Source organism: Tenrec ecaudatus, chromosome 6 (assembly GCF_050624435.1).
Source record: "Tenrec ecaudatus isolate mTenEca1 chromosome 6, mTenEca1.hap1, whole genome shotgun sequence".
Classification (NCBI taxonomy): domain Eukaryota; kingdom Metazoa; phylum Chordata; class Mammalia; order Afrosoricida; family Tenrecidae; genus Tenrec; species Tenrec ecaudatus.
This window is the reverse complement of record NC_134535.1, coordinates 12,873,564-12,883,184: the sequence shown is the minus strand read 5'-3', so window position 1 is coordinate 12,883,184 and position 9,621 is coordinate 12,873,564. Positions and strand designations below refer to the sequence as shown.

Below are 9,621 nucleotides of genomic sequence, written 5' to 3'. Positions count from 1 at the left end.
CCTGTTCTACAGAGGTGGAAACTGAGGCACAGAGCAGCTAAGGAGTCCTCAAGGCAGGACAGGGACCCTGGAAAGCTGTCAGACTACAAGGAGTCTGGTACAGCCTGTAGCCCCGGTCTGGCTGGATCGGTGTCCTGGCCCCATGAGGTCAGCACAAGACATCGGGAGAGAAGGGGCGTGGGCACTCAGGCCTGAGATCCAGTGCTCTTGTCCCCCAAACTCGCCTAGGGCGTCACTGCAGGACCCAGAAGCCAGAGCTCCAGGGCTTACCAGCCCCACAGCGGGTGCTGGTGTGCGTGGAGGCCTGGATCCCCTCCCGGGGGCAGCCCGCAAGTCCCCCCTTTGCCCTGCACTAGGCAGCGGCCGGGGCCGGGCCTGCGTCTAGTGCGCCCCCCTCCAGTTGGGCAGCGGCTTGGGGCGGCCAGGTCGGTGTCCGGGCGAGGGGGTGGGGTGGGGGTGGGGGCGGCCCCGCCCGCGGGGCGGAGGGAGGAGGCGGAGGGAGCGCCCACAGCCCGCCCCCGCCCCCGGAGCCAGCCCGGAGCCCGCGGCCAGGGCGGCGCAGACCGGCCCGACGACTCTGGGGCTGCGAGCCGGGACGCGCCGCAGCCGCAGCCGCCGCCACCGCCACCGCCGCCACCGCCACCACCGCCGCCGCCACCGCCACCGCCACCGCCAGCGCCACCGCCAGCGCCACCGCCGACGAGGCCCCGTCCAACCCCGCCCCGGGGCTAGCGGAGCGAAGGTAACCGCGGGCCGGCCGCGGGTCCTCCGGCCCCGGGTGGGCGTGGGCGCCGCCGGCGGGCCGGGGTGCGCCGTGGCCCCGGGGTGGCACCCTCCTAGGCCCTCGGGGCGGCGGTGGAGGAGGGCGCCCAGCCACAAAAGGATCCCGGGCGCCAACAGGAAGCCCGCTCCAGCTGGCTGCGGGAAGGTTCCAAGTTTGGGGGGCTCTTGCGGGGTTCCCAGCGGCGGAGAGGCCGCCAGCCGGAGAGGCGAGGGTGAAGTGGGGGTACTGGGGGGCTGAGGAACGGGGCCGTCTGTTGCGTTTTCCTTGCGTTGGGCGAGGCGCGGGAGCTGGAAGTGGGGGCGGGGGGCGCGCTGGGACACGGACCAGGCCCCCGGCCACCACCCCCGCGCCCCCCCCCGCCGCATTCCAGTCCGGAGCCGCGGGTGAGGTCATCCTGTCCGGTTCCCCTCCGGCCAGGCAGCCGGCTGCCCCCTCCCTGGGGAGCGACCCCCGCTGGAATGCTGGCCCCAGGCCTTCGCAGAGTCCCTCTCTCCCCTGCCCTGGAGGCCAACTTGCCCTCGGGCGTGCCCACCACGCCAGAGCCGCCCGCGTGGAAGCCCGTTTTGTAGACGGAGAGGCGAAGGGACTGGGTCTCGGTGCTGGGGGAGCCAGGGCAGGGGCCTCTGGTCACCCGAGTGAGGACAGATTTGGCTTTAATTTCTGCTGGTGTGGCCCCTACTCTCTGGGGTCCTTCCAACTCCCCACCTGCCGGCGCCCTGGGGCCTGGGCCCTCGGTGAGGCATCCCGCCAGCCCTTTCTGGCTGTTTCCTCTGTCCACCTTGAGGTGGTTGGACTCAAAGGCCAATGGAAAGTTGGCCGGGGGGGGGGGGAGAACCCATGTAATTTTGGGGAAGCCCTGGGCCTGACCCTAGTGGAGACCTGCTGAGGGGTCCCATGTCACCCGGCTGGACTTGGACGGGCAGTGGCCTCGAGTTAAGACAGGCAGGCACTATAGGCAGCCTAGGGGCCAGCTGGCCCACACCACTCTCCACTCGGCACCTGCTTCCACACCGCCTCTGCTGGCCTGTAAGGCAAAGCCCCAGGCCAGGCCCCAAAGCTTGCCCTTGGGGTCAAAACACCACTCTTGGGTGAGCACCTCCCCTGCACCGAGGTCTGACTGCCCTCCCACAGAGTAAATATTAGGGTTCCATTTGAAAGACGGGCTCCAGGGCTTCAGGGTCACAGGCACTGGACATACGGAGCACACGCTGTCTCTCTCCTGCCTCCCGCCTGGTCGGCTCCCTTGGGCTCTGTGGGTTGACACTAGGCAAGAACACCCCCTCCCGCCTCCGTAGTCTTCACCCTGCCCCTCACTGCCCCCCAACGCACCACCTTAGCTGTTGATACCCCTGAAATCCTGCCAGGGTTCTACCACTGCCTCTTTGTCTCTCCAATCTGGTGCTGCTGCTGGACCAGTGGGGCCGGTGAGCCCTGGTCAGGACCCGAGCCCAGGTGCCTCCAGTGTCGGGGAGGCAACCAGATCGCCAGCAATGCCCTGCGGTCCTCACCAGGGCCCGAATGGGACGAGTGACCATAGCATAAGGAGATTGAATTTGAACCCAGGGCTGCCCTGTGTTAGGATCCACAGTACCTTCCACTATTGGGAGTGACCCCCCCCATCCCCGCGGGGCTGTTCCCAGTTTCTACATGGAGAAATGGGCCTGAGAGGCAATGCCCTGCCCTTATGTCTGCCACCTGCACAGTCTTACCTGGCCCTCCCAACACCCAGCCTCTACTGCAGCTGAGGCACCCAGAGGCTTTGGAGAGGTGGCATCGTGTTGCGATTGGGGAAGAGACTGGCGCTCCAGTCAAAGGGGCCTGGAGGGGTGGGGGTTGGGTGGGGGCATGGGTCCCCTTGCTGGGGGAGGGACAGAGGAGAAGTTCTGTCAAGAAGCCAGAGAGGCGGGGCTGAGGGCACGCAGGGTGACCACACAGCAGCCACGGTGACCGCGAGCAAGTGGCATCTTCCTTCCTCGACAGCGTCCCTAGCTCCTTGGTATGCAGGGACACCTGGCCCTTGACACCTGCTGTATGACCTAGGACGAGTCCCTTCCCTCGCCATCCTCAAAGAGATGTTGGAGAATTGGGTGACATCATGGAATGGTTGGCGCTCCGTAACTTCAACAAACATTCCACGTGCCCTTCTGGGTGCTGGGGTGGGGGTGGGTACCAGGAAGAGAAATGATTCAGAAACACCCCCCAGGAGGAGGAGCTAGGGTCAGTGGGAAGGGAAGAGAATGTGGTCGGAAAACAAAGCGGGCTTTGTCTCGTGGCCTTTTTTGTTTTTTATCTGGTTATTCAACCTATTTTGAATTTCAAATAACATTAGAAGGGCAGTGTTTGAGATTTTTCTACTGGGAAATGGCAGCAGAGATTAAAAAAAAATTATCTGAGGCACCTTGTAGGTGTTCTTGTTGAAATCTTATCAAGCCTTATCCAGGCCCCTGGAGGTGAACGACTTGTCCCAGGTCACACTGTGAGGACATGGAGTCCCCAGCCTGCCACACTAAGAAGGCGGGGAGGGGGTGGGCCAACGCCGTGGTGTGAAGGTTATCGCATAGGTTTCTGGGGATTGGGACTTGGCTGTGTGCGCACTGGAGCCCAAGCAGGCCAAGTCAGGCTGCGCTGCAAGGCTGCGGCCCCACCCCTCCACGGGTGTTGCCGACCTGGGGACACAAGGCTGGGCTCCATGAGTCAGAGGCTCTGAGTTCAAGTCCCGACTAGCTCTTCTGATGGGACCCGAGTAAAGCTGACCCTTCCCTGGGCCAGGGACAAACCTGGGGCCAGGCCACTGACTCATGGTGACCCCTCTAGCTTGGATTTTTTATCATATGGGAAGGGAGGGGGTCAGATGGAAAGGACCAACCGTGGGACCTTAGTCCAGGATGGGATTGGGGAAGGAGACCTGGAGGGGGCTCTGGACCCCTGCTGAGCTTTTCTTAAGACATGTTCTCTGATAAGGTCCTTTGTCAGGGGCCGCTGGAAAAAGCCACTTCGGTCAAAGGATCCTATTATATTTTGGGGGGAGCACCTTGAAGGTGGAGGGTTCTGGGGGGCGCTGTACATAGCAGTTCACCTTCCCTCTTGGCTGCACCCTCCTGACACCTCGGGGTGGGAGAGCTTACCCACAGGCCAGCCAGAGACCACGGAGCCTGGAGCCCAAGGGCTCTGATGCATGGGGTCACCGGTCCCTACTTAATGGCCGTGGGCAAGTGGCTCCACTTTTCTGCCCCTTCCTTTCTCTCCTCTGTTAAGGCTGCCTCCCTCCTTCAGGGCACTCCGTGTGTACTGCGAGTGAGCCCTGTATCATGGTACAGTAGGTCCCCAAATTTATTTCGCCTACCACCCCCTTTGTAGATGTAAAATAAGTGACAGCTACCCCCCTGGCAATGACCAACATTTGAACTGTAGCCTATCATCCAGCACAGCGGTTCTCAACCTGTGGGTCGAGACCCCTTTGGGGGTCGAACAACCCTTTCACATCACAGTAGCAAAATGACAGCGATAAAGTAGCAACGAAAATAATTTTATGGTTGGGGGGTCACCACAACACGAGGAACTGTATGACAGGGCTGTGGCATGAGGAAGGTTGACAACCGCCGATCTAGCCTAAAGTGTGGGCATTGCTTTGGCCCCCCCTCTCGTCCGGTCCAGTGCCCCCTAGGGGCGACATCCCCTACTTAGGAATACACTGCCATATACACACTTTCCCCCAGGAGCCCGGGTGACTCCTAGTAGTGGTTACACGTTGGGCTGTGAATTGCAAGGGCAGAAGTTCAAACCCACTTAAAGCCGCTCCTCTAGCCAAAGAAGGATCTTTCTGCTCCTCTGAAGAGTCTCCCAGTCTCAGACACTCACAGGGGCAGTTCTACCCTGTCCTGCCGGGCGGGGGTGAGTAGGAACCCACTCAATGGCGTCAAGGTTTTTAAAGAGTCCTATAGTTCTTACCTACTCAGCAGGTGCTTTTAGGGAGGGGTGGGGTAGCGGCTACACATTGGGCCGTCAACCGCAAGGTCGGCAGTTTGAAACCCCCAGCCGCCCTGCAAGAAAGATGACCCGTCTTCCTCCCGTAAAGATGTTCAGTCTCAAACCCACAGGGGCAGTTCTACCCTGCCCGGCAGGACGCTCCTGAGTACCACGCCACTCGATGGCAGTCAGGGTTTTCTGTTTTGTTTTGTGCTCCTTGGAGTCCGGCTTCTGCTCAGTATTTTGTCAGCATGAGCTCTGCCTGTCACCTTCCTCTCTGTCCTTCCAGGTCTCCATCCGCAGCCTGGAGAGGTGCCTTCTACACGTGGCCTACCCTCTGCCCACTGTCCTAGTTGGGACAGCTGTTTCTGCAGGACCCGAGGCAGGGGCTCCGGGAGATACCAGCCATGGGTGCCCCCCAGCCTCAGTCTTTGGGGGCAGCACCTTAGGACAGCCTCCATCCAGAAGAAGCTGAGGCATTGGGCTCTGGGCCCCGTGGGCATGGACCAGCTGCTGTGAGCAGCCCGCTCAGATGCCAGGCCCCCAAGGGGCCGGAGGGGCCCCAGCCATGAGCCTTGGCAAGCTCTCGCCAGTGGGCTGGGTGTCCAGCTCACAGGGGAAGAGGCGGCTGACGGCTGACATGATCAGCCCCCCGCTTGGGGATTTTCGCCACACCATGCACGTGGGCCGAGGTGGGGACGTCTTCGGTGACACCTCCTTCCTTAGCAACCATGGCGGCAGCTCCGGGAGAACCCACCGCTCCCCCCGGAGCTTCCTGGCCAGGAAACTGCAGCAGGTGCGGAGGGTGGGGGCACTGCCCCGGCGGATGGCCTCTCCACCCGGGCCCTCCCCTGCCCCACCCGCCATCTCCCCCATCATCAAGAACGCCATCTCCCTGCCGCAGCTCAACCAGGCGGCCTACGACAGCCTTGTGGTGGGCAAGCTCAGCTTCGACAACAGCCCGGCGTGCTCCACAGACGGCAGCTCCAGCTACGGTGAGCGCCCGGTTCCGTGCCTGCATGTCCATGGTTGAGGCCTGACACTTCCCATGATGCTGAAACCCTGGGGCCTGGGTGGGAGGGATCTGTTGGAAACCAGACTGCCTGCCCGTTCCCCACCTCATACACATCCAGGTGGATAGGGGACTTCGTATGTGACTCAGGCAAACCCTCTCCCTCGGGCCCTTCCCGCTCCCTCCAACCAGAGCAGCCCCCTGTGTCAGACTGATGAGAGGGAGAGGTTAAGAGCCAGCGCTCTGGATCGGAATCCTGGCTCTGTCCAGCGGCCTTGGGAAAAGCTGCAAGGCCTTGGGAGGAGGCATATCGTGAGCAGGGCCCAGACCCTGGTACATGGTAGGTGCTCAGAGCACGTGAGCCTTTGTTATTTGCACAAAGGTTTCTGTAATTGACAATCTTGGAGAAGCACTCACGTGGACGACAGCAAAGGCCCTTCCCGCCCTAGCAGGAGTAGCAGTGGAGTTGTTGGCCCAGTTGGAAGGAGAGAAGCCAGGACCTGCGGGTTCATGCTGCCACCTGGTGGCCACTCCCTTTCCTGCAATGTCCACATCAGAGATGACCTCCACTGTGCCCCAATCCCCCAGGGTGCTGCCCAGCACCCCATAGGGCAGTGGCCCCCAGTGTCCATTAGGTCTCAAGCCTGGCGGCCCAGTAGGCAAAAGGAGGGGCAAGATGACGTGCTCTGCTTCCATTCTGATGTGTAGGCAGTCCAATTCCAATGCTGCTGTCACTGGGTGGGTGGGTGCAGAGGTGAGGAGCGCGTGTCCTCAAGCACAAGTCCAAGGGAGCACCCAGTAATCCCCTCCTGACTGTCCATCCGTGAAGCTCCCTGGTGACGCCCTTCCATCCACTCCAGTGGGGGTTACAAACTTAGAGATTCCCTAGTCCAGTCCTGTTCCGCCCCGCCTCCAGACAGACTCCCGCCCCCAGGGCTGATTGTCCACATCTGCACGTCTCTTCCAGGTCTGGACTCAGGGTTCTGTACTATCGCCCGCCTGCCTCGCCAGGAGAAGACCCGGGACCGGGACCGGGAAAGGGAAAGCTCCCTCCCCGCTGAGCCCCAGCTCCGCCGCTCAGACTCCCTCCAGTCCTTCCGCCTGGACCTTGACCTCGGGCCCTCCCTCCTCAGCGAGTTCCTGGGGGTCATGAGCTTCTCTGACGACCCTGCAGCTGAGACCCCCGCCCCTGTTCCCACCTCGAACCCCATAGCACCTGCCACGAGTCCCCGGCCCCCCCGTGGACACTGCCCCAATGGGGTGACCGCTAGGTCCAGCCCAGGGACTGAGGCGGGGCCCAGCCCAGCGCTCCAGGGTCCCCGTGCACTTTCAGGCAGGCGTTGGGGAGCAGGCTGTGGGGACAGCCGTCCACACACTGAGGAGGGTGCCCGGCAGGAGCTGGTGGAGGTGCTGCCCAAAGCCGAGGCCTCCTGGGAGGGCCTGGATGGCCATCGAGGAACCTCCCGCGGCAGGGGCCCCGTACCCAGCACGGTCCTAGCTGACACCTTTGTGCTGAGTGATAGAGAGGAAGATGATGAGGTCAAGGTGTGAGGGGCCTGGGGCTCAGGACCTTGACTGGATTGGCCACACCCCCCACAGCCCCCTGGAGAGAGAGGTGCTGCCAGATGAGAAAGGTGAAACCTGAATTTTGCCTAAGCCCTCCCGGCCTCTGCAGGATGGACTTGGGAAGGGATACAGAAGGCCCAGGCTTGTCTGGGTTCTAGCACCCTGCCAGACTGATCCCCTCCCCCCACTGCCACTCTGCACCCAGTGGCCACTCCTTGCATGTCCCGTCTCCTCTCTCCCCGCCCCCTGGCCACCCCCTTTCTGGCCAGCCTCACAGTGCAGCCTTTGTGCAGAGCTGTCCTCAGCAGCGGGGGGCCCCGGGCACACAAGGCCATTGTCTTCTCTCCCAAAGGGGAGGTTGTCCCCTTCCCCTCCCAGCCCCTGCTGGGCCTGAGCACCCACCCCCTGCTGGGCCTGAGCACCCACCCTGACCTGCCCACCCTCCCAGAAACCTGGAGAAAGGTCTGGTGTGACTTCACAGGGGAAGGCACCCACCTTCCTGTGCACCCCAGGCCACCCCTGAGGCCTGATTAAAGAGGGATTTTTGATAAAATATGCTTTGTGAGATGCTTAGAGCTTGGGGACATGCTGGCTATTTGGGGCAGTGGGGAGAAGGGGTGCTTCCAGGCCCAGCCTTAGCAGCCTACTCTCCAGGGAGTATAGGAAGCCCTGGACCCCTCTCAGGGCCTCCAGTGAGGACCCTGGGCAGAGTAATGAGTAACCCAGGTGGAATGTCCCCTTGATAAGAGGCCCAGGTGGGGGCCCTTATCTGCAGTTCCGGGAACAGCCCTGGCCCAGCTTCTTGCCCCATAATCCCACAGGAGTAGCTTGGTCTGTGCCCTGGGGTAATAGGAAGCTGGCATGGAAGGATCACTGGATGGTGCAAAGGTTAAGGTGCCCGGTTCTTAGCCAACCAGCCAGCAGTTCAAACCCACCCAATGGCACTTCAAAAGATGCCCAGCAGTCCCCAACCCCATCCTTGAAGACCCAGGGGCAGCCCTGTCCTGCACCCACGGGGTCCAGGTGCTCTTGAGCCTGGGCTCCCTCTGTCGGGTGTTCTGTATCCTTGTGCCTCGATTTATCCGTTTCCGGAGGGTGCCCTCGGCATCCACGTGCCTCTGCAGTACAGACTGCCTGTCCTGCCACAGCAAGGCATGATCTGGGCAGGTTCTCTGGTTCTCCCACACCCTTGGGAAAGCGAGTGGGACAGGGGGCCTGGAGGGAGTGGGGGCAGGGCCAGGTCACTGGAGCAGAGTGGTCAGGAATGGGAGACATTTTATTGAGGTGGGTACTGTCCACTCATTCAATCTTGAAGGAGGAAACCTTGAACCCCCCCCTCACATTCATGTAACTCAGGTGGCTGTGGCCCAGTCTGTTGGGAAAGGTCACCACGTGGTCGTCTGGCAGCTTCACCTGGAACTGTTCTTTCTCGAAGGTCACAGTGAACTACAGGTGGGAAGGGGAGAAGGGAGGCAGGACGCCTCCTGAAAATGAGCCAGGGCAGGGGCTTGGGGCCCCCACCCTTAACATTCACCCCGGTCTGATTCCCCATGCACCTCACCTTGACCTCTGACCCTGGGCTGAAGCAGAGGTGGCTTTCGCGTTGCTCCTTGCCCCAGCTGCCATCCATGGAGTTGCAGACAATGCAGGACTCGTTAAAGCGGGGGTTGAAGTGCAGGTTCAGCTTGTTAGCCCCCTGACCCAGGTTAATCGAAAAGCTGGGGAAATGGAGAGGGTTAGGGGGTCCTGGGTCAAGCCATGCAGGGTGGGGGGGCGCTGTCCTAGTTGCCCACAGACTGGAGGAGACACCAGAGACACGCTGTGGTAGCACAAACTCACTGTCATTGAGTCCACCCGACTGTGACCCTGTGACCTTCCTCATGCCGAGACCCTTTCATACATGTCCTCATGTGGTGGTGACGCCCCTAACCATAAAATTATTTCCGTTGCTACTTCATCACTGTCATTTTGCCTACTGTGATGAATCGGGCGACCCCTGTGAAAGGGTTATTTGACCCCCCCCAAGGGGGTCGCAACCCACAGGTTGAGAACCCCTGCTGTAGGCCAGGGTTGACCTGCCCCTTATCGGTTTGGGAGACGGTAACTCTTCGCAGGAGTAGAAAGCCTCATCGTTCTCCCACGGGTGGCTGGTGGTTCCCAACTGCTGACTTTTGGACTAGCGGCCCAACATGTACCCCGCCTGAAGACAAGGGCGAAGACAAGCCACTGAGTATCATCGCCCACCGAGCACAGCCCACAGGCTTCTGACAGTGACATGTAACACCCCGACAGG

General features: G+C 61.5%; 2 protein-coding genes across 2 annotated transcripts; one reads left to right on the top strand and one right to left on the bottom strand.

Moving 5' to 3' along the window:
* Positions 1-508: 508 nt before the first annotated feature.
* On the top strand, positions 509-7,881 carry CDC42EP1 (CDC42 effector protein 1). The gene is made up of 3 exons (XM_075550963.1): positions 509-742; positions 5,040-5,745; positions 6,730-7,881. Exons 2-3 carry the CDS (start codon positions 5,283-5,285, stop codon positions 7,311-7,313), a joined length of 1,047 nt encoding a protein of 348 aa, XP_075407078.1. The 5' UTR covers positions 509-742; positions 5,040-5,282; the 3' UTR covers positions 7,314-7,881.
* A 207-nt stretch (positions 7,882-8,088) lies between these two features.
* Positions 8,089-9,252, bottom strand: LOC142449779 (galectin-2-like). The gene is made up of 2 exons (XM_075550966.1): positions 8,890-9,252; positions 8,089-8,774 (listed from the first exon to the last, which is right to left on the bottom strand). The coding sequence occupies exons 1-2, from the start codon at positions 9,208-9,210 to the stop codon at positions 8,628-8,630; spliced, it is 468 nt and encodes a 155-aa protein (XP_075407081.1). The 5' UTR covers positions 9,211-9,252; the 3' UTR covers positions 8,089-8,627.
* Positions 9,253-9,621: the final 369 nt, after the last annotated feature.

What these genes read in the sequence shown, in the direction of transcription:
- CDC42EP1 (XM_075550963.1), top strand. Translation starts at nt 5,283, where the DNA reads ATGCCAGGCCCCCAAGGGGCCGGAGGGGCCCCAGCCATGAGCCTTGGC. An exon ending in AGACGGCAGCTCCAGCTACG is followed by an intron (nt 5,746 to 6,729) that starts GTGAGCGCCCGG and finishes CGTCTCTTCCAG; the next exon opens with GTCTGGACTCAGGGTTCTGT.
- LOC142449779 (XM_075550966.1), bottom strand. Translation starts at nt 9,210, where the DNA reads ATGAGGAAGGTCACAGGGTCACAGTCGGGTGGACTCAATGACAGTGAG. An exon ending in GCCCAGGGTCAGAGGTCAAG is followed by an intron (nt 8,775 to 8,889) that starts GTGAGGTGCATG and finishes TCCCACCTGTAG; the next exon opens with TTCACTGTGACCTTCGAGAA.